Source organism: Cheilinus undulatus, linkage group 12, assembly GCF_018320785.1.
Source record: "Cheilinus undulatus linkage group 12, ASM1832078v1, whole genome shotgun sequence".
NCBI lineage: Eukaryota > Metazoa > Chordata > Actinopteri > Labriformes > Labridae > Cheilinus > Cheilinus undulatus.
Genome location: NC_054876.1, coordinates 48,313,373 through 48,337,514, shown reverse-complemented (window position 1 = coordinate 48,337,514; position 24,142 = coordinate 48,313,373). Strand labels below are relative to the sequence as shown.

At 39.6% G+C, this 24,142-nt stretch overlaps 2 protein-coding genes across 3 annotated transcripts; both read left to right on the top strand.

The window, feature by feature from the left end:
* Positions 1–732: 732 nt before the first annotated feature.
* On the top strand, positions 733–8,943 carry mat2b (methionine adenosyltransferase II, beta). 2 transcript variants are annotated; one of them, XM_041801070.1, is made up of 7 exons: positions 733–962; positions 3,531–3,725; positions 5,314–5,428; positions 5,811–5,963; positions 6,366–6,556; positions 7,119–7,232; positions 7,345–8,943. In XM_041801070.1, exons 1-7 carry the CDS (start codon positions 933–935, stop codon positions 7,519–7,521), a joined length of 975 nt encoding a protein of 324 aa, XP_041657004.1. In that variant the 5' UTR covers positions 733–932; the 3' UTR covers positions 7,522–8,943. The 2 variants fall into 2 exon arrangements, with proteins under 2 accessions (XP_041657004.1, XP_041657003.1); XM_041801069.1 differs by lacking the exon at positions 733–962 and adding an exon at positions 1,312–1,490.
* A 127-nt stretch (positions 8,944–9,070) lies between these two features.
* On the top strand, positions 9,071–23,832 carry nop16 (NOP16 nucleolar protein homolog (yeast)). The gene is made up of 5 exons (XM_041801072.1): positions 9,071–9,612; positions 11,358–11,466; positions 14,712–14,778; positions 17,762–17,868; positions 22,329–23,832. The coding sequence occupies exons 1-5, from the start codon at positions 9,506–9,508 to the stop codon at positions 22,470–22,472; spliced, it is 534 nt and encodes a 177-aa protein (XP_041657006.1). The 5' UTR covers positions 9,071–9,505; the 3' UTR covers positions 22,473–23,832.
* Positions 23,833–24,142: the final 310 nt, after the last annotated feature.

Here is a 24,142-nt window from a genome sequence, read left to right as displayed (position 1 = left end):
GTATCTTTGAAAATTAACCATATCTGTGGTTTCGTGCATAAACCCTCCACAGCACCCCCAACAATCCTTTTTGGATACCCTCCCCCTTATTAAAACTACATTCATGAACATTGGTACACTTTTGGATCATGTCCACTCAAAGAATAAACTAATTTACCATCTTTTAAAAATCTGTAAAGGTAGTGAGATCATTAAGGGTAAAGGTCACATTTTGGATGGATTTACACGTTTCAGAACTGAAGGACCTCCATATCTCTGTCCATCATTACAAGATAAAGGTCTAAAGTAATGAAAAGCTTAAGTTTTCTCCATAGGGCGGGGCCAAAATCATGCCAAATTAGGAGGAAGAACCTTGATACAGTTCCAAAAATAGAATTTATTACAACAGCAGATATGAACCTGAATACATTGATGTTAACTGATTCTGTCACAAAGGGACTTTGTTCGATCTAAAGTGGTGTGGAACATCCCAGCACCTTGGCCATTCTGCCATTGAAAGCTCAGAGGCTTTCCTCAAACCCTGTTGCCATGGCAATGCAGTGAACGCATGCAACAGGAAGTAGGTTTTTTAGGCCTTAGCTGAAAGAGTTCATATGGTTAATCCACATGTATTTAACCAGTTTAATTAAGAGTGTGAGATAAAGCCCAGGATTTCTGAAGACATTTGTTAAGAGCTACAGTTCACCAGGGGGCGGTGCTGCATTCAGCAGTGTATTACCAGATGCTAATAAACCACAGAAGAAGAAAATCAACAACTACAGTACTAGAAAAAGAGAAAGACGGACTGTCTAGATTTTTTTCTGAGGTCTTCTGATAAGCTCCTTTGACTCTATTGGACTCTACTGGACTCTACCAGGCTCTGCTGGACTCTACCGGACTCTAGTGCAGCTTGTGGCCCGTCTAAACTGGTCTCTCTGGTCTTTCTTGGTCTGATGCCGGGGTTTCAGATCTCAGGCTCGGAGGTAGAGTACTGATGGGTTCCCTGGTTGTTTATTTATTTGTTTGTTTGTTTAGCTGTCTCTCTTCTATCTCCGTTGAACGAATTGAGTTTAAAGTATCTACTGAGTTCTGACACCGGTGTAACGGCATTTTTTGTGTCCGTGCCAGTCTCATCCCTGTCGCTGTTGTATTCGTCAGTTTGATCCAGTTGGATCTGGTCTCCGGGTCTCTGGTTCTGGGCAGATCTGGTCCTATCGGACCCTCTCTCGCTCCGTTAATTTCCCCATCCTGCTCTGTTTCTTCGTAAATCAGTTTTCTGTATGCTAGATGCTAACCCTTTAGCGTCACCACGGCAGCCGCTTTACGGCAAACAGCTGATGACGTCAGAGCAGAGGCGGAAGAGAGAGGTTAGTGCGCAGCAGTAAATCAGAGAGACCCCCGATTAATCGATAACTCATCAATAACTGATACCAGAACGTCACAGAGAGATGAGTTGCGCAGGCGCAGAACTACGGATCCATTTCAGCCCGGGCCGCGTGCAGCTGGTCCAGGTAAAGGCTCACCTGGTCAGAGCTAACAATGCTAACGGCTAACAGGCTTACTAGGGAAGACTCTAGAGTCACACCTGAGTTAATTTACAATGAAATATATAATATTAAACCCGAGTATGACTGTTATTTAACAAGGTGATGTAATAGTTAAATATATTATAACATGCAAACTAAGGGAGATTCTAGGACCTGAGTTAATTTATAATTGAATGTCTAATGTTCTACCTCAGTATGATTATTATTTTATAAGATGATATAATAGTTAAATATTATAGCAGGCCAACTAGGAAAGAACCTAGAGTTACACTTGAGTTAATTTATAACTACCTATCTAATAGTAAAGCATTAATGTACTAGTCCCAAGACTAATACTCAGGGCTTGACATTTGTTTTGTTTGCTCACCACTGTGGCTCGTGGTTTTCAAAGTTACTAGCCACTCAGTATTTCTCCTAGCCACAATTCTGTTGTTGGGAAACTGTGCTGTATGCCAGGGATTTTCAAAGTGTGTGAGAGTGAGCCTCCCCTAAGAGGAAATGATTCATTCGGTGGACCCCCACCCACATAAAGATCAGATTGGAAAAAAACTTAACAGTATTTAAAACATTTATGTCTAATTTTAAATATTTTTAACATTTATATATCTTTGATATTTTGGTCTGCAAATGTTTTTAAACATCCATCTTTACCAGGTAATCAGTTATTTGGTGTTAGTAATAAATTTATCGCCAATACTACCTGATTATTCTGCTCTGATAATCCTTCACCCTGCTCAACCAAAGAGCTTGAAGTAGCAATTAAAATAAGTTAAAGATGGCAAAAATGGTCAAAAAGCAGCAAAAATGGGTGAAAAGGGGCAAAAATGGGGGTAAAAAGGGAAAAAAGATGGGTGAGAAGTGACAAAAAAATGGTCCAAATGTGGCAAAAACAAGGCAAAAAATTGAGTAAAAAGCAGTCAAGAGTGGCAAAAGTGGGCAAAAAGTAGGAGAAAAATGGTATTTAATGACAAAAGGATGCTTTAATGGGCTAAAAGTGGCAAAATAGATGGTGGAAAAGGGCAAAAATTGGAAAAAAGTGGTATTTAATGACAAAAGGTAGCTTAAATGGATGAAAAGTATCAAAAAATGATACAAAGGGACAAAAAAGTTTCCCCTTTTTAAGTTTTCTTGGGGAATAATATTTCAAATTAAGACATAAAAGAGCCACAGATAATCACAAATCACATGTTGAGTATCACTGCCTTGAAGTAACTGTAAGTCTATTCATTTTGCTCCATGCACAGCAGAAGTTAGCAAAGCTAATCACTTTTTTCCTGGTTTATGGTTTGGCGCCTCCCCTGAAGTTCTGTGGCGCCCCCAGGGGAGGCCCGCCTCTTTGAAAGCTGCTGTTATATGCCAAATCATCTCTATCTGGTATGAGATCCAAATCCTCCATTTTCCCCCATCAACCTGATCAATTTAAGCTTTCCACTCAATAAAACACAACTCCCTATACATCTGAAAATGGACGTACTTCACGGTTGTGAGGCACACAGCCGGGATGCATACACACAAACACTGATGACGCTCTAATCCTCCGTGGTCAGAGAGGAACTTTAAAGCTGGATTAGAAAGTTCAGGTCTGTGCTTGTTATCCAGTACTCTGATATGCTTGCCCTTAGCAGATTGAAGCCTAAAGTCTGCACTAGGTTGTGAGTCTGATGAATTTTACTGGCCACAGGGGCTAGTTGAGTTGCTCACCACGGCTGAAATCTACTTGCAATTGGCTACTTGGTGGGTGTAAATGTCAGCCCTGCTAATACTATAGTAGTAATGTAATTGTCCACGCACTAACTTTACCGTATTGATGTACTAGTGCCACTACTGATTCTGCAGTGTTAATGTACTAGTTCTAGTACTGATAATATAGTGGTTATATACTTGTCTTAGTACTAATTCAGTAGTAATAATGTACTAGTCCCAGTAGTACCATTATAGTACTTATATATCCTGTTCCATGGTACCATAGTACTTCAGGTAATGGCAGTATCCTTTTTTGTCCAGGAGGAAGTGCTGGTCCCCACACAGAGGGTCTTGGTCACTGGGGCGACAGGTCTGCTGGGTCGGGCGGTCTGCAGAGAGTTCCAGAGCAGCGGCTGGTCAGTCATTGGGACAGGTTTCAGGAGAGCCAGGCCCCGCCTTCTTCGATGTGATCTCACAGATGAGGATGCTGTCAGAGGTCTACTGCAAGAGTACACAGTACGTTTTACTGTGCTGCTATTCTCCTTCACTACCATCGTGTCTGTCTTCAGGATCCCGGACATCCTTCATGGAGGAACATGGCCCTCATCTATGGATGTTCAACCACCAGAAGTGTTGGTTGAGGTGTTGCTGAAGGCAGTTGCTAACTCAGCTGAAAAGGGCCGAGAGTGCCTGTATGCAGCCGAGGACCTCATCTTCTAATGCCGGAAGTCACTTGAACTTCTTCTTTGTTGCTTTCTTCATGCGTCACCTCCATATTAACAGAGGCATAAGGAAATACAAGTAGACGAAAAATATGTGAGTTTTCTGACTAAAAACCACGTGCATATTGCCGTGAAAAAGTATTTGCCTCCTTTCTGATTCCTGTTTTTTTTTGCATATTTGGCCCACTTAAATGTTTCGGATCATCAAACCAATTTTAATATCTCACAAAGACAACCCAAAGTATGATTTTATTTATTAAGGGGAAAAATCCAAACCTATCTGGCCCTGTGCGAAAAAGTAATTGCCTCTTAACCTAATTACTGGTTGTTCCACCCCTGGCAGCAATAACTGAAATCAAGCGTTTGTAATAACTGGTAATGAGTCTTTCTCATCACTGTGGAGGAATGTTGACCCACTCTTCTTTCCAGAGTTGTTTAAACTCAGCCATATTGGAGGGTTTTTCAGCATGAACTGCCCGTGTAAGGTCACACCACAGCATCTCAATTGGATTTAAGGCCAGACTTTGACTTGGCCACTCCAAAACCTTAATTTTGTTTATTTTGTGCCATTCAGAGGTGGACTTACTGGTATGTTTCGGGCCATTTTCCTGCTGCATAACCCAAGAGCACTTGAGCTTGGATGTTCACCATCCAGATTTTCTGGCAGCAGAATTCTTTGTTCCATTTACTTGGGATGTCTTTGTGAGATATCAAAATCGGTTTGATGATCAGAAACATTTAAGTGAGATAAATATGCAAAAAAAAAAACAAAAAAAAAACAGGAATCAGAAAGGGGGCAAATACTTTTCACAACACTGTATGTGGCGTATCTGCCTCTATTAATTTGGCAGTGATACATGAAGAAAACAACGAAGAAGATGTTCAGTTCAAGAGATTTCCTGTATTGGAAGATGAAATATGGCAACAGTCTTCCAACCTCCGGTATAAAGTTGAGGTCTTCAATTCTGACATTAATCTCAGAATCCTGACTTTAATCTCAGAATCCTGACATTAATCTCAGAATTCTGACTTTAATCTCAGAATTCTGACTTTGATCTAAGAATTCTGACTTTATTCTGAGAACTTTTTCTTCATTCTTAAAATGTGATAACAAAATTGGTTCTCTAAATGATTTTTTTCAGTGTCTCTATCTTCTTTCTTACCTTAAAGGTGTCTTTTGAAACACTTCTTCAAAAATGAATTCAAACAGATTCAATTTAAACATGTTATAGCCTTTTTTATATATAGATAGAAATTTATTTGGAATATGTAAAACAGAGTGCAAAGCGGTCATACAGAGAAAGAAAATAACGCTCATAGACAAAATAAAAATAAAAAATACAGTGCAATGCAAATGTCACATGTAACAATTTGATTTACAGCCTGATGTGATCGTCCACTGTGCAGCTGAGAGACGTCCTGATGTTGTGGAGAGACACACAGAAGCAGCTGTTAACCTTAACGTGCACGCCACAAGCATGCTCGCCAAAGAGGCTGGTAAGTCATCACACTCCTGTGTTTGTTGACCTTATATTATTCTGTGTGTTTTCCTTGTCTTTGTTTATTTACCTCATATCTCTCTCTCTCTCTCTCCTACCCTTTGACTCAAACTCTGGCTTAAGTTACTCTTTAAATCAAACTCTGACTTTAGTTACTCTTTAAACCAACCTTTGGCAGCCCTTCTAACATGTTTGATCTTGATGACTCCAGAGTATGGAGCCTTCAGCTCTTCCAAGAGCTGGGCTTTAAATTGTTCAGTCTGAAGCAATCTTAACCTCCTCTGTGTTAGACTGTGTAGCCACTACGTTTTCCTTTCCTTTATCTGATGTAGAAGCGGAGAATAATTATGTGATGATGATACAGCCATTTCTCTTAACAGCTGCATGTGGAGCATTTTTAATCTACATCAGCAGTGACTACGTGTTCGATGGCAGGAACCCGCCGTACGGTGAAGACGACAGTCCAAATCCTCTCAACGTTTATGGACGCAGTAAACTGGAGGGGGAGAGAGAGACACTCAGACACTGTCCAGGTACCTGCCTGATCAATACTCATAAACCTGACATGACATTCTTGTACATGCATCAAACATGTGGTCATACTAGTCATTTAATATGCTATCATCACATAAACTTTAGAACCATAAGACCCTTTTCCAGCCTTTCTATTGTGAATAAAATTTGGGGTTTATGAGACTTGATGATCATTAACTCCTGTTTTTTTCTCTTACATTTTACACAGCGTCCCAACTTTTTTTGAATTGTGGTTGTTGGAAATCGATCTGCTGATTTTTAGATCATTTACCTTCTTTGTTACTATTTTCAGTCATTTTTGTATGCATGCTTTCATAGTCAAAATGGTTACTGTCACCTGTCCTCTGTCTGTAAGACCCTCACCTGCTCACCTCTCTCTCGTTCTCCCTCTCTGTCCTCAGGTGCAGTGGTACTGCGGGTCCCCGTCCTGTTCGGGGAGGTGGAGTCAGTGATGGAGAGCGCTGTGACATCACTGTGGACAAAGGTTGAGACGACAGAGAGTTGTACCCTCGATCACTGCCAACAGCGGTTTCCAACGGACACACGAGATGTTGCTACTGTTTGTAGGCAGCTTTCTGAGAGAGCAAGAGAGGTAGGCTGTCATCAGACTTTCAGAAATGAAAACTGAAGTAATCACTGAAACAATCCAGTCAATCAAACTGAAATAATCCAGTCAGTAACACAGAAATAATCTAGTTAATTCAATTAAAATAATCTAGTCAGTAACACAGTCATAATTCAGTCAGTGACACAGACATAATCCAGTCAATCACACAGTCATAATCCCATCAATCAGACACAGGTAATCTAGTCAGTCACACTGAAATAATCCAGTCAATCACACAAACATAATCCAGTCAGTAACACAGACATAACCCAGTCAGTCACACTGAAAAAATCCGGTCAGTAACACTGAAATAATCCAGTCAGTCACACTGAAATAATCCAGTCAATCACACAGTCATAATCCAGTCAGTCACACTGAAATAATCCAGTCACACTGAAATAATCCAGTCACATGGACATAATCCAGTCAGTCATACTGACATAATCAAGCAGTTCTCCTTTCCATGTCTGACTCACTCTTGTTTCTCTCCCCTTCTTTCATCCCCCCCTCTCTTTCCTCCCTTCTCTCTTCCTTACATTCTCCTCAGGATCCATCTATCAGAGGTGTGTTTCATTTCTCAGCTAAAGAGCAGATGACTAAGTATGAGATGGCGGTCTCCATCGCTCAGGCGTTTAACCTCCCATCACACCACCTCATACCTGTAAGTATACCAACAGATAAACTCATCAGTATATGCTGACTAAAATGTAGGTATGCACATACCTCCGTTGTGCATGTACTTATCTAAACTACACCTGTCTGACTGTCTGCAGCTAACAGAGCAGCCGGCAGCAGCAGCTGCTCTTCGTCCAATGAACAGTCAGCTGAACTGTTCTCGTCTGGAGCTGCTTGGCCTCAGTGTCACACCACGACCTTTCACCTCTGCCATCACCGACGCCCTGTGGCCGTTTACACCCGACAAACGCTGGAGACAAACAGTCTTCCACTGAGTGATGGACCTAAAGACTGACCCAAATACAACAAGACCATGTTCCATTGACAGACTGATGGGTAGACTGACCTAGATACTGACCTACAGACGACCATGTTCCATAGAAAGACTGACAGGAAGACTGACCTAGATACTGACCTACAGACGACCATGTTCCATAGAAAGACTAACGGGAAGACTGACCTAGATACTGACCTACAGACGACCATGTTCCATAGAAAGACTGACGGGAAGACTGACATAGATACTGACCTACAGACGACCATGTTCCATAGAAAGACTGACGGGAAGACTGACATAGATACTGACCTACAGACGACCATGTTCCATAGAAAGACTGACAGGAAGACTGACCTAGATACTGACCTACAGACGACCATGTTCCATAGAAAGACTGACGGGTAGACTGACCTAGATACTGACCTACAGACGACAATGTTCCATAGAAAGACTGACGGGTAGACTGACCTAGATACTGACCTACAGACGACAATGTTCCATAGAAAGACTGACGGGTAGACTGACATAGATACTGACCTACAGACGACCATGTTCCATAGAAAGACTGACGGGTAGACTGACCTAGATACTGACCTACAGACGACAATGTTCCATAGAAAGACTGACGGGTAGACTGACATAGATACTGACCTACAGACGATCATGTTCCATAGAAAGACTAACGGGAAGACTGACCTAGATACTGACCTACAGACGACCATGTTCCATAGAAAGACTGACAGGAAGACTGACATAGATACTGACCTACAGACGACCATGTTCCATAGAAAGACTGACGGGTAGACTGACCTAGATACTGACCTACAGACGACCATGTTCCATAGAAAGACTGACGGGTAGACTGACCTAGAAACTGACCTACAGACGACCATGTTCCATAGAAAGACTGACGGGTAGACTGACCTAGATACTGACCTACAGACGATCATGTTCCATAAAGAGAGACTGACGGGTAGACTGACATACAGACAGTCAACCATGTTCCATAGACAGACAGACGGGCGGGTAGACAGAACTACAGACTTTGTTTACTTTACAGTTTCCTGAATGTCCTATGTACTGATCAGAAAATCCTCCAAATAGTACACTGGAGTTGTTGACAAAATCAAATAATTCCCTTTTATTGTTTGTTCATTTAATAATTTGTGTTTGTGAATTATGTTGTCATTTAAATACAAACTTTAATTATGTTTGCACTAATGGTTTTGAGTTTTTAGTTCCACCACAGTCAGTTTTTAAATTTCAGTATTCAGATTCTGTAGAAATCAAACTTGAACACAGAGGCAGGTAATTAGTGAGTACAATATGTCAAACACTTAAATAAAATATTTGGACACATTGTGATGTTTCATGTCTTTAAATGGAGGTTATTGGAGGAAATTAAACTACTGTAAATGAACAGATTTTATCTCCTTTTTTTTTTTCTTCAACACCCTTTAAACTTACCAGACCATGCACAGGTCACTATTCTAGTGCTGTTTTTTTTCCCTGTTTTGGTCACAGTTCCTAGAAACTAATGATGAAGGATGAGGCCATTGTGTAAATAAAATCAAATTAGTATGTATGTTACCTGTGACTATTTAAAGAAAAGGATTAAAGGGGATAAAAATATAAGTCAAACTAATTTTAATTAATATTAGGCATAAAATATGGGTTTAATACAACTTAATACATGTAAAGCAACGTACCAGTATTCTATACTAAGATTTTCTGATATAACTAATGCATGGAATTTAAGTCATTATATTTGTGTTTTGTTTTGTTTTTTTAGTTCGTCAACATTCAGTTCAACGTTCTTTCGTTACGGAAAGTTGAAACGTCAGCTTTAAGAACTGGGCGTTGCCGTGCTCACGTCAGCGGAACAAAACAAAGATTGGACTTCCGGTTGTCGCACGTTGCTCTTTCCTCCTCACCACAAGTGCACCCTGTGCTGTTAAACCAGAGGGGAAAAACAAGCCAAAATGCCGAAAACAAAGCAGTCCAAAAGGAGGAAGAAGTTCGACTACAACATGGACCGGAAGAAGCTGAAAAAAAAGTTTCTGAAGAAAAGCAACCCGAGGATAGAAAAGTAAGTTAGCATGTTAGCTAGCGGCGGCTAACAGTGGGCATGTTGATACCATGTGAGAGCTGAGCTGGGTCTGCAGCATCCTGTACAACCAGCCGGAGTGATTAAGACATGGAGTCCATACTATTTACGGCACACATGTATCATCAGCCTGGCTCCTTTAGTGGTTGTGTAATAATTCAGTTCAGTATTATTGTGTTTTATGGCTAATAAACATGTTAAAGCACAACATTCCCACTGTCTAGTCAGCTGCACAGGCTAAGGTTGGAAAAGATTAGACTGTCTGATCATTGCTGATACCATGTGTGTTAAATAACACAGTGTGTTATTTTGGATGGTCGATAGCCTAAAAAAGTTTAACAAACATAAATCTTCTTTCATTGTACTTAAAGCTGACAGGAGGAGCAGAGAAAGAGAACGATAAAAATAACACATTTGAGTTAAGTTTACGAGGGATTTAAGCGGTTTTTCTTGCCAGATTTTGCCCCTTTTAATACATTTTTGTTACATTACTCCCATTTCTGCCACTCTCTTATCAACTTTAAAGCCTTTTCTGTGCATTTTTTCCACTTTCAAGACATTTTGTCACTTTTAAACCCTTTCCACCACTTTTCCCACCTAATATTGCCTCTGTTGTCCCGTTATTGTCACTACTGACCCCTTTTAACCACATTGTATGATCATCTTTGCCAATTTCACCATACTGTATGATAATTTTTGCCAGTTTAACCACACTTCACTATTTGTCATGCCCATTTTTGCCAGTTTAAACCAAATTTTTTCCGCTTTTAATCCAATTTCACCACCTTTTCCCCGTTTTTGACATTTTTATTTCCACTTTTAACCCATTTCTGTTGCTTTTAAAATCCCATTTTAACACCTTTTCCGCAATTTTTTTTGTCATTTTTTTACTCATTTTATTTCTGATTTAACAAACAAAGTATTGACTATTTTAAGGTGACTATATACCACAGCACAAATGATAAAATAATAAACTCCCACGATTTTAGCTTTGATAACGGTGACAGTGACTTCATGGCTGGGCCCCAGAAAGCTCTCCCCTTTATCCTCCCTTATGGACGGCCTCGTCTGCCCATTCCTGTTTTTGTGCATGGCTGGGTTCAACCACCTTCAGGTACAGTGGGGTCCCCTGTCTCTAAATTTCCGTCACCCTTAGAGATTAAGCCTATTAAATGAGTGTGAAGATTTTTGCATGCATGTCTTTTAAACTATTTAAGTATGTGCCCTCATTACAACAAATATTAGGGATGCACCGATGCGTCAGTTTAACATCAGTAGTGGCTGAAATGGCCCTGTTGGCAAACATCAGCCATCTGCAAATTATGTGTCATGAATGGATAATAGCAGTCAGTATTTATCTGTTGTATAATGCTGGTGTTAGGTATAATTGCACCTGAATCAAACAAGGGATTTTTATAGGACAGAGTCTGATGTTTTCATGGACATGTACAAGAACATTGTTGCCATAGTTTGACTGTTTAAAAAGATATCATAAATAACGCAGTGGTGTCTGCAATCAGCTGAATTGGTATTTTAAACATGATCTTGGCCTGAATTTTCACAATGCCGCATCTCTAACAGATATTCTTGTTTGAGTTTACCCCTTTATTGGAACTCCAGAGCAGACCTTGTATTAGATTTTGTTCATTTGACCCTCGTATTCAGTGTCAATGCATCATGATCCACTCTTTTTGCCGTTTGTGATTGTAATGTCTTCTGTCTGTCAGTCGGCAGATTCGAAATGCGTGGGACAGTAAGAAGTCAATGGCTAGGAACCTGCAGGAGATGGGTCTGGCGTTTGATCCAAATCGAAGTCTGCCGATAAAGAAACAGAGGGTGAGTAACTGCTTTAATTTTACTGCAGTTTATTTTTACATGTAGTTTTAGCTCTAAACAGCTCTACTAATAGTGCTACAGTCAGGGGAAAGCACTGCAGTGGAGACTGTGTTCAGAAAAGAAGTCAGTACCAACATTACATCAAATTGGTACATTTACCTTAGAAATAACTGAGGTGGACACCTCTCGAACTTCTCAAGTAGTTCCAGTCAAAAAAATATTCACACTGTTCCAAATGAATGCGCAGCAGCCGTTAGATTATAGGAGTAACCATAGCAACCTGAGGCAGTCATATTTCCTGAGCAGGAAGTACAGCGTCGCCAGCCTAAGCATCAATCGTCACCTAACTGAAATCAATATGACAGACTCCAGGTTTAAGACAGTAACTCAAGACAGTCTTATCGGTGTAAGACTTGTTTCCAGGCTCACCTTAACACTGAGAGGTGAGTGTCGCAAAAAAAAATCCCTTCCCTCCTGTTCTACCTGCTATAAACTATCATCAGGAGATTTAAGTAACATAAAGCAAAAGAAAAGAAGCCATTCTTTTCTTTGTAGAGCCAAAGGAAACACTTCTGATAAACCAGCATGATAATATCTGATAAATATTGACGTGTCTGACAGAGAATCAGCATCTGCAGGGCGGGAACAGCTCAGTTTCACCTCTGTGACCTCATAGTGCAGAAGGGGGAATTATTCTGTTTATTCAAACAGCTGGTCTGCTAAAACTAAGCTTTCTATCAGCTGCTCCAGCCATCCTGTCCATGTTAACATACAGGTTTATAGTCTGATCACATGACTGTCCATGTTAACGTACAGGTTTATAGTCTGATCACATGACTGTCCATGTTAACATACAGGTTTATAGTCTGATCACATGACTGTCCATGTTAACGTACAGGTTTATAGTCTGATCACATGACTGTCCATGTTAACATACAGGTTTATAGTCTGATCACATGACTGTCCATGTTAACATACAGGTTTATAGTCTGATCACATGACTGTCCATGTTAACGTACAGGTTTATAGTCTGATCACAGATGACTCTCCGTCTCCCTTGTCTTAGTGCCTTTTCATTGATAAATCTGTTAAGTAAGAACGCTGAGCGGAATATTATTTTTATTTTTTTTTTGTGACTTCGTATCTCTGGCCCGTCCTATTTACTGGAGTACTGAACTACGGTTACATTCCCTAAGAACGTTATGGGATTGGAATGACGATTCCAGTTATTAGTCCAGCCCTCAGCGTTGCTAGGGGAAAGGAATTGTTACTTCCGTAAAACTATCTATTTTGACTGCAAATGAAATGAAGAATTAGTGGTTTTATTAATTCTTTTCTTTGGTAAGTGGCCATGGTATTGAGTGGGTTAATGCCCAATGAGGTGACCAGTAATCAGGGATTAATGGACGACGTGGAGGCCTGAACCGTCCGACATGCAGCCAAGATAATTGGACACCTTTTCAGGCATTAACCCTTACTTATAGATGTATGTATGTATGAACGTGTATGTAACACATGCATACATAATTAATATTATTATGATTTACTTAATTATTATTTAATTCATTTTTAAATATACTATTACTTTTGGCTACTATCATTGTTATTATGTTTGTTATTATTCCAAGATTGGAATTATATGTACTGTAAAAGCCAGGTCACTTTACCACACCAGAGATTATCCAACACCCATGCTATAATAATAATGTCTGTTTTTGTTTTATGTATTTATTCTTTGTTTGTTTGTTTCGGTTGTCTGCTTGTTTTTGCTGTGTTTTCTTGTTACTGTTCAGTGTATGTATGTTCAGTTCGTCACCAATTTAAAATAAATAAAATAAATAAATTGACCAAGATGCTAAAATATCATTAAATAAACATGTTGTCATGATTCACTTCATTTTTGCACATTGTTTTTTCACAGGTTTTACTTGTACTTTATTGATTATGTCGCCAGGTTAGTCTGTATAAATTATCATGTTCTAAATCAGAAACACTGACGTGAGTCACACTGCTGGTTTTTGACACATTTTTGGGGAAATATCCTTCTTGGTTCAGAACCTTGATGTTATTATGACTGTGGTTAGATTTATTGCAGTCATGACTTGAAGCTTCACAAATGTCTTACTGTTAAATTCATGTTCTTATATTTGATATTTGAGGTTGAGCCATGCTGATTTAGAAGCATTAATGATCAAACCTCAAAGAAAGGCCGTGTCTCTAACATGATAAATCAGGATTAGTCCGTTACAGATGACAGAGCGGCCGCTGTGTCAACAGCTAAATACTGTTTTTGACATTCTGTACTCAGATCAGCTCTTTATCTCCACACAGAACTCCGCTGATATGTTTTTTCATGCAGAACAGAGCAGCTGCTGGACTTAAGCTGCATTGTTTGTGTTCATTAAAGATTACATGCAAATGTCTGCACACTGTCTAACTTACAAAATGCATGCATTTGCAAAGTTTGAGTACAGCATTGTTGGTAATCGGTCAGGGTTTGATATCAAAGCGTAGCCAGTGCAGTGGATGTGTTTTTGTTAGATGGTGTGCATGGTTTGGATGCAAAATTTCACTGCCTCAGTCCTCTTTTATTAATTTTTTTTTTTTTGCGTGTCAGGTGAAAATACATTTTTTGATCCAGCTGTTTTTAGAATCTGCAGTTTTTAGATGCTGCTCTACGTATATAAAAAGGGGTTGTATTTCCCTAAATAGAATTGATCAAATCCAAACAGATGAGAATTATTGAACATCCATGTTCATCTTCTCTAGCAGCATTTTATGCCAGTAGGGGGCAGCAGAGTGTTGTTGATGTTGGTTTAAAACCAGGAGAGGTCTCTTTTCAATCTCATTTATATGTGATGTTTTTAACTCTGTCAAAGTCAGATGTTTTTTATTTTTAAAGCTTCATTTATTTTTTAAAATGTATTTTTGTTTTGGGGTTTTCTCTGGTACTCTGCCGTGTCACTGTGTCAGACACAGCTGACTTTGGCCTCTGGGCTGTAGCTTGACACAAAGTTTTTATTTTCTAAAGTTATGACATCAAAAGAACCATGAATAAATAATTTCTTCCCTCTCCAGGCTCAGTGTAAAGGATGCCTTGTTCTCTTAGAATTAAATAACATATAGAAATGCACTTTTCATGACTGTTGTGACAAATAAAGGACAATCTGTGGAAAAGTTTTTCAATCTTAGAGTCCACCACAGTGGCTAATTCCTCCATCGTTGTTCTTAATGTGTTCCTTTAGCTCCTGGGTGAGGACAAACAGACCAAAGCTCCTGTCAACATCGTGACCAAACCCTACGTCCTCAACCGTAAGTCAGCATTTGAATTATTGAAACCCATCCTTCTTTTTTACTCTGCAGCTCCCGGTTAAATTAATTTGAATCAGACCAAATGTCTGAGCACACAAAGAGAGGCTTTTTAAACATTTATTCAGGCTCCCCTGCACAATTGATGGCACGAATATTGGCAATGAAGTGAAAGCATGAGTACCTTGCTTTGGGCTGATTTTTCTACCAGAGTGATGTGTGTGGAAGGATGTATTTCTAGTAGATCTGACCAGGCCTGTGAGTGTGATTAAACAATGGCTAACTGTGCCAAGCTGCGTAACTCTCACACTGCCGTGCACAGCTGCATACAGTTCTCAAAATATTTGGTACTGTTTTTCAATTCTGCATGCTTTAAATGCTACTATGTAGTTTTTTTATGTTCAGTACTACCAAAAGTCCTGAAGAAAAAAACGATGCACATTTGTATTTCAACCCAAAGATGCAGCAAGACGAAAGAGAGGCAAACAATGTTTCAGCGACATGTAGACTAAATACTCATATTAAGAGGATTTAAGACAGGAGAACATTTAAAGGTCACATATTTTACCCCTTTAAGACAAGTTTATATCCGTCTTAGAGGTCTCCAAAACCTGCTGAAAGAACACTCCCCCAAACAATAACAGCATGTCAAAGCAGCTGCACGAAACCCGGCAAACATCACATAGCTCAACACGGGACAGTACCGTGCAACATAATGTTGCACCTTCAAGAAAACTCATCCGTGCTATGAGTTATTTTATCTCACCACACCGGAGAGTCACGGAGAGAGAGAGCCGTGTTTGTGCACGAGGCACACAGCTGAAGTCACAACTTGAGGACCTGCTCATCTCTCAAGGGCTTCAAACTTGATTTGGACAGACAAGAGATTTTATTTTTTAAGTCCCATTGTCGAAATTATGTTAGATTCTAGTAACAATTAGCTTAATAATTCCTCCTGTAGATACTGTAGTTTGGTTGCTTAGTGAGCCAGTAGTTGTCTGCATTAACGTAGCAGTCTGATATGAGGCAGACGGACAGACAGCGAGGATGGAGAGAGATGAGGAGAGAATCATTACAGTCAGAAGTAAAACAATGCAGCATCAAACTGCATAGACTATTACAAACTGTTAGAGTAAAGAAAAGTTTAGGTAACAGGTTTACTTTTAACCATTTAACTTTAATGTGACCTTCTTATTAAGTTACTATCACTCTGTGTTTGAGAGAACAGAAGGATTTCTTCATTTACATTAAACATCAGTTAGGATGTGATTATACAAGTGGATGTGTCTTAAAATGTTGGAAATATCTGACTGTTACACTGTTTATAACTATTTTATATCAGGGTTATCCAAACAATGGCTCCTGGGCCAATTATGGCCCTTTTCAATAAATTTAAGGTTATTTCTATTTAATTACTGAACATTTTATTCATTTACATGAACAAGACACTCTTTTTTATGGTAAAGTTAGTGGAAATGTTAAAAAAAACGGAATTGCAAAAAATTAAAACGGAAAAAATGAAATTTGGCAAAAAATAAGAAATTTAATAGGGCCCTAATTGTGGACAGACATGTTTTTTTGAAAACTGAAAAAGTGATTTTGCATAATATGTGACCTTTAATGTATATAGTCATTTTATTTTACTGTTTTCAGTATTCTTTTAACCCCTTGTTCTCCCGTTCTAGCAGACACACAGAGCTTTGACTATCTAGATCTCCTTATGATTTTAAATAAGTTTTAATTTATGCTTCTTCAGAAAGTTTTATATTTAGTTTTTACTGTTATCAGTTACAATGCAGAGGTAGTTACAAGTACCGAAGGACCAACATGTACCAGTAAAATCTCATCCTACTAAAGCAAACTCTGTACACCGGTGCCATTAACACACTACATATTAATGAGCACAGAGAAGGGGTGCTTCTGATAGTGAGACTTAAAATCAGCCTTTCAAACTTCAGCGTCTGCCTCGAGTGTTATGCTGGTGTATCTGTGATGGCAGCAGCTTCCCTTGTGGCCTTTATGTGGGATATGACAGGGATATTCTTGAGTTTAAAAAGGCTTACAGGTACATCTTAAAAAATTAGAATATCATGAAAAAGTTCAGTATTTTTTCTCACTCATTTCAGAAAGTAAAACCCATATATTATATAGACTCATTACACATAGAGTGAAATATTTCAAGCCTTTATTTCTTGAATGATTGAATGATTATGGCTTACAGGTAATGAAAACCCAAAATTCAATGTCTCGGAAAATTAGAATATGAGTCTATATGATATATGGGTTTCACTTTCTGAAATGAGTGACAAAAAAATATTGAACTTTTTCATGATATTCTAATTTTTTGAGGTGTATCTGTATTTACACTCCAACAGACCCAAAAGTGAATTGCAGAGCTGTTTGCAGTGGATCACTTTTTGGCTAAAAGGGTGAGAGTACCCCTTTTCCATCAAAAGAACCAGGTGCTCGTTCGGTGCTAGTGCCAGTGCTTAGTTGGAAACAGGATGAACAAATGCTAACCCAGGCACTAGCCTGGAACTAGCGCTAGCACCAGCTCGGTTAAAAAGGGGCATCTATTGTACATGACCCTTATTTGAACATGCATTGTTATATCCTATCTTACTCTATTTTGCAGAGATTACAAGTACATTTATCTCTATCTTGTGATAAAACTAAAAGTTGTTTTTCCAATTTCTAATAAACTGTATGCATGCATGTCCCCCCAGGGCTTCTGTAGTGGTGCATGTTAGCATGTTAGTTAGCATGCTTGCTCTCTCTTGACTATCTGTTCAGTCAAAAGTTTTTGTTCCATCCAGAGTCTGAACTGCAACTTTTTACATTCATATTAAACAAATTAGAGTGGTTGTAAGTTTTCTGACTTTTGGGTCTTGAATCCTCACTGAGGAGGTGGTGGTGAGACCTGAGGACAGACCACTCAAGAACCTGTGCTCTACAGTTTCTGACATGTTTGTGTGTCTCTGTGCAGAGCTGGAAGAGGAGGCGAGTCTACCAGAGAAAGACTCCAAGACGTTATCTTCCGACCTGATCGAGTACGTTCAGTACATGATCCGAGAACACAAGGATAACTTCAAGGTAAGAGCAGGAACCAGTGGGAACCTAGAAACTAACGTGCAGGATTTATTGTATCTGGCTGGCTTTACACCAGAGGACTTTGCTAAAACTCTTTGAAAAGACTGACATCTGAGACCCCATTTTCCATCATGCATCTGGTGAAAATTCAAAACAATTTTCAGGCAGAGAACAAGATGTAGAAGGAGATGGAAATTGCATTTGAGTTAATATCTCTTATAATCTGATGTTTTTAAATCATTTACATTGAGTAGAGACAAAAGGAAAGTTAAACACTGAAGCAACTTTGCACGTTACTGCAGCAACTGAGGAACTATCCCGGAAACACTTCAGAATGAAAGTACTGTATGAAAACGTAAGTCCTCTCACCACAGAAACTAACTGATCACACTTTTACTTATACCGTTTCTGTCACGTCAGCCTGGAATGAATTGGCATAAAAACACACAAGTGCAGAGATCTGACTGCAGCTCTGAGCAGAAACATTTTTCAATCTCCTGAGTTCTGAGCTGACACCCAGCGGCTCTAGAATGATCTACGCTCACGTTCATATTTTGAGGAATTTAGTGAATTAATGTGCTTACATACGACACCGGCTCCCATTGGTCCTAATTTGAAATTGTGTCTGCGACTTTGAAATCAGAGGAAAAGTCGTTAGGTGTAAGGCTGTCTTAAGTTGCCTTACTACAAATATAGGCATGGTTTTTGTTTCTCTATGACAGTCTGTTTTTTGTCCGGCACCCACTAAGTAATGTGCATGCTTTAGTTTGATTTTCTACGAAGAGCAGGAACCACAGCTTAGACCAAGCAGGGAGATTAGATCGACAGTTTAGTGTGACTATTTTTGGATTCCTTCTGACTTTTTACACTGAGGGAAACAGTTCCTGTATGGACTGGATAACAGGGCTGATAACAGGCGCCGAGGACTGTTGGGTGTCATTTGGTGACCTTGCTGATGATGCTGCAGTCCTTGCAGAGAATGTAGATGAACTTGCTGGGTGAGGAGGCTGAAGCATTGGGAACAAAGACCCAGGAGTTTGGGGATGCCATGGATGCTGCCATGGATTCGGTGTCTGAATGGGGAGTGTGGAATGTTTAGAGCAGTTCCTCGGCAGTGTGATCCACTTGGCAGTCTTTATCCAAGCATATTTGACCCCCAAAGTCCTGATTGTTTGCTCAGTGCGAGTGCCCCGTACTGCTCTCTAGTAAAGGGCACTTCCCTGTCCCGGGCACAGGTGAAAGTGGGTTAAGCACTGTGCAATTGCTTGTGCATGCTCTTAAGCACAGGTGGATATCACATAATTAACAACCGCTCCTCTTGACAATCATTTTAACCAATAGCAGAGTGGCACAGAGCTGAATTGGACCAAAGTGACTGAAAATAAGCTACAAAATAAATAAGGTTATAGTCATGTTGTCTGTGTTTTTCCTTTGAGATGACTCTTGGAGCATAGTAGCTCATCACAGTTTAAAAAAACATAGTTATAGAGCTAAACAGCATCGATAAATATAAGTGAAAATAAATTGAAGCGTACAAAGAATAGGAGAGCAGTGTTACTAGAATAAAGTCAGCTAGAAGTTCCATTTATGTTATCGTGAGGATTAGACGTTCAGCTTTCCTGATGGTGCATTCAAGGGCGTCCTGACATCTGAGTTTTCAAGGCTGGCTGCCAAGGTCTGAGAAGTTTTCTTTGTGTGGAGGAAATCTCATTTACCCGCTGAATGTTTTTATCAAGTGTCGGCTCCATGATAAGGGAATTATTCTTCTGTTTGGAGTCTTGAAGGACGAGAGATTCTTCTCCACAGCACCTGATTTCTCTTTAAAGCTTCTAGTTGAAAGAGCCGCACATTTCTGAGGACTTTGTTTAGTATTTTAATTTCTCTAAGTTTTGAGTCCACAAAGTTTTAAAATGAACGGGGTTTTAATGTGAAAAGGACTTCATTCATTCTGTTGAAATGGAAATGAGTCATCTGTGGGAGCACTGCAGGGTCAGAGCCAGTCAATAACTCTGGATATTATGTGAGTGTGTTTTCAATAAAACATTCTTCAATAGAAAATATTCCAGCCTTGACTTGAGATGTTTAAAAGCTGAGCCAGTCATCTGTGTTTGACTGCAGTAATAAATTACATAACCGCCCTCTCAGAGGGTATTTCTGTACGTATCGTGATCAGCACAGCATCACGCTCTAACTGCAGTCGGTACGAGACATGACGCTTGTTCTTTACTTCAGTTTAGACCTCACAATGCACAACGACTCAAAGCCAAATGTTTTAGCCTCTATTGTCAGCTTAGAGCATGGATAAGCCTCTTTAACACTTTACTATAAAACTTTAGGGTTAGGGTTAGCCTTTTAACTCTAGAAGATGACCTGTGCTACAAATACTGTTATCTATAATAATAATAATGCATTTCTACTCATTACTATAATCTCTCCTCAGTCTTTTATATTTTACAGACTTTAGTGTTCCTCTGAGCACACACCTGTCTCTACACATGTGCTTTTTCCTTTTTATCAGGAGTAGGAACTTAGAAACTTAGATTACAATATGGCCGACTGTGATTTAGGGCTGTCCCTATCGATTATTTCCTCGATTTTTCAGCTGATCTGTAGATTATTTTGGGGTGAATAGGCATGGTTTTTTTTATGTTATTGATGAGGCTACAAAGACGAATATGCATGACGTGTATGTAGGACTGGGCGATATATTGAGAATACTCGATGTATCGCGGCTTTTGCCATGCACGATGTATAGAATGACTATATCGTGAACATCAAGTATAAATAATGTCAGCGTGTATATTTCACCGGAGTTTCGCTTCTCCCATTGTCCCTGAATGCATCAGGTTTGCCTGATGAAGGTCTAGTACCAAAATGTTGCAAATAAATACTCCTTTTCTTTGCAAGTTGGTAGGCCTGGGACGATAATCAATAAATCAATTAATTGCACGATAAATGAAAATGAACTCAATAATTTTGCCGGGCTCGATATATTGCCGTGTGCATACGTCTCTCACCTCCAAACAGGCGATGACAAAAGGGTTCACTGTGCGTCAGTCTCAGCACCTGGGTGCGTTTGTTCCATAGTGGAATGAACGGAGTGAACCCTCTTGTCAGTCATCCAGTCAACCACTAAAACTCATTTTTCTGTACAGGAATGACAGTGAATAACTATAATTTGACATATTAATCAAGAAATAATAATGTGCTTTACTATTTTTCTTTTTTTTTTGTAAATCAGTAAAATTGAAAATTCATGGATAACAATAATAATTATATTTTGGCATCAAAAATATAATTTGGGTTAAAGAGCTCCTACATATTGGTGTATTAACCATTGCAGAAACATAAAAAATGATTTTGGTAGTAATGCTGTTAATTTAGGGCAGCTGTGGCAGAAACCTTGGTTAGGGTTAGGGTTGTCTAATAAATTTGTTAAGCACTGTATATCAGGATATACATTTTAGGCCATATCGCCCAGCCCTGCATGTATGCAACACACTGAATGTGTGGACGGCTTAGCAGACATTTGAAGAGTGTAAGGCAGGCCTGTTCAGTTAGTGACCCGGGGGCCACATGTGGCCCAGAACCAACCCCCAAGTGGCCCAGCCTGTGGTCATGCCAAAGATGCAGAGGGCAACCTGTTTCACAAGTTTTCACAAATTCCCACAGTATTACAGACCGTGAATGCAACACTCCGTAGCTAGCGATGCTGACAGGAGTAGCCCTAAGATACCGAGTATAAAACATGCCCTTTTCAACTGAACTTAAGATATGTGACCAAAATTATTTACAGAATTTCATGTTATTTTTTTTATTCCATATATTTTATTTTTAATCAAGTGAAAAAAACTTTTCTACTACCTCAGGTTATGTTCAAATACAGCTCTGTTGTTGTGTTTTATGTGCTTTATTCATGTTTCCAAATTACAAAGGGAGACTATGCATAAAAAGCGCATATTTTTCATCAAATTAATCTGTATTAGTTTGAAATGTGACATTACCGGCGGCTTACTCTCCGCTGTACCTGTCTGGCCTGACTACATTTCTTGATTTTAAAATTTGGCCCAGTTGAATCTGTAACTGAATAGCCCTGCTCTGTGGTGCTCAGGTCAGACCAGTTGGCTGGCCAATCAAACACAGTAATACCACAGTCAGTAAACCAGTTTCTGGTAGTTCTGGCTTCACTCTGGGCAGGTGAAAAGGAAATCAGTATCTCCATAAGAGAGCACAGATGAGAGCCATCCAGAGAACTACCATGTTATTTATATGCTCCAAAAATCAGAAACACGCCAAGATGTTTTCACTAAAGTTGCACCGTTCCTCTGTCATCGGCACTAACATCACTGCTCACCATCTTTAAAAGCAGTTTGTAACCCAGAGAAATAACAAGTCAGGATGATGCTGAAAGCAGTGCTTTACATCTGATAGGAAAAGAACAAATGCATCTCTTCTCTTTGCAGGAAATGGCCAGAGATGAGAAGAACTACTACCAGGACACCCCCAAACAGATCAAGAGGAAAATAAACGAGTACAAACGCTGCCATCCGCAGCACTACGAGGCTTTCATCAGCTCGCTGGCTGCTCCACAGCCCATGGAGCAGTAGAGACTGCCGGACTTTATTTCATTCTCTTTACCGGGATGAAAAGGACTTCATTCGTCAGCAGACGGGATGTTCAGACTGTGACAGCTGACAAGTGACAGAGAATGGAGACACCCCCAGAGAACCGAGCGATGAGATCTGTCTCATTCAGGATCCTTCAGGTGTTTTCGATGTTTTCCCAGCTGTAAAGGTTTCTGTTTTTATTTCCACATTTTGTCCTGATCTCACGGTCTGTTGTGTGTTACGTGTTTTCAAAGTCAAATATAAAAGACAGATGTTTTTGAAGCCTGTTTTGTGTGTTTTTCCTCCGCTAAAATGAAATATATGGGAGCAGTTTTGCTCTCCAAGTTACTGGCTCTGAAAGAAGATAAACCTCTAGATTAGTCGTTCCCAACCTTTTTTCCCATGAGCCCCTGCTTATATCGCAGAGGAGCCGAGGACCTCCAGAACCCACACAAACAAAAGGTGACACATGGATGTCAAAAATTAACATCAAACTAAAAGGTTTTCATTGTTCAAATCTCTATAAAATAGCCACAGACAGAGGTTTTTTCATCAAAAGACCTTTACATGAACAATTCATTAGTGCTCTATCATCACTTTAGTACAAGTGAATCTAATTTTAGCAACCTCAAGGCAGACAGAGCCTTGCACCCCCTTAAAATCTCTGGCAGGTTTTTCTGTCTAGTTTGACCGATACCCGCTCATGGTGCAAGGAAAAAAAGAAGAGACCTAGAATCTGAAAATTCTCCGTGCATCAGACGTGCAGCGTCTCTGAGATGCAGCCCTAACACTGGCTGCCAGTCTGAAACAGCGGTTACTATAGCAACAGCGAGGCGTGACGTCACAGTACCAGTGCGGACCAAAAAGTGGCGGCCTCCAGGGGAGTTTATGAACTCAAATTACTCAAAATGCAGATATCTAGTGAGTTTTTAGGTCAGTATACATATGAGAGTTACAAATATCTATCCAACAAGATGAACTTAATGATCTGCAGGGTTAATTTGAATAAGGCGAGGCTTCTGGGGCTTTTCTCAAGTTTTTAAAGCACAAAATAAACAAGGATGCAGGCTTGATTCATCACATGGGAGAATGGTTATGATTTTCAAATATCCTGTTATTGATATCAATATTTAAACTTTTATGTCTTTAATCTTGTCTTAAAAACACATTTCCTGTTTTTTTTTGCTGATGCCTTGTTGTAATGAAGTACTTCGACCAGACGGTGGCAGTAATGCATTTTAAAGCTGTTTGCTAACCACCATATAAACGGTGACTAAAAAGTATTTGTCCCCTTGGATGTCGATGAAAACATATTTCTACAAAGTAATGTCAACTGAATAAAAAACTTCCCTCCTCTTGACCATGGAGTCTCCCACATGCCTTCTGGTGAACTCTAGTCCAGACTGAATCTGAGTTTTCTTCAACAGTGTCTTTCTCTTTGCCACTTTCCCTTAAAGCTCTGACTGGTGAAGAACCCGGCCAACAGTTGTTGTCTGCAGAGTCTCTCCCATCTCAGCTGCTGAAGCTTGGAACTCCTTCAGAGTAGTCACAGGTGTCTTGGTGTCCTCTCTCACTAGTCTCCTTGCACGCTCACTCAGTTTTAACTGAATTCTGGGGGATGTTCAGAGTCTTGGAGAAGTTTTTGTTTCCATCCCTTGACTTATACTTTT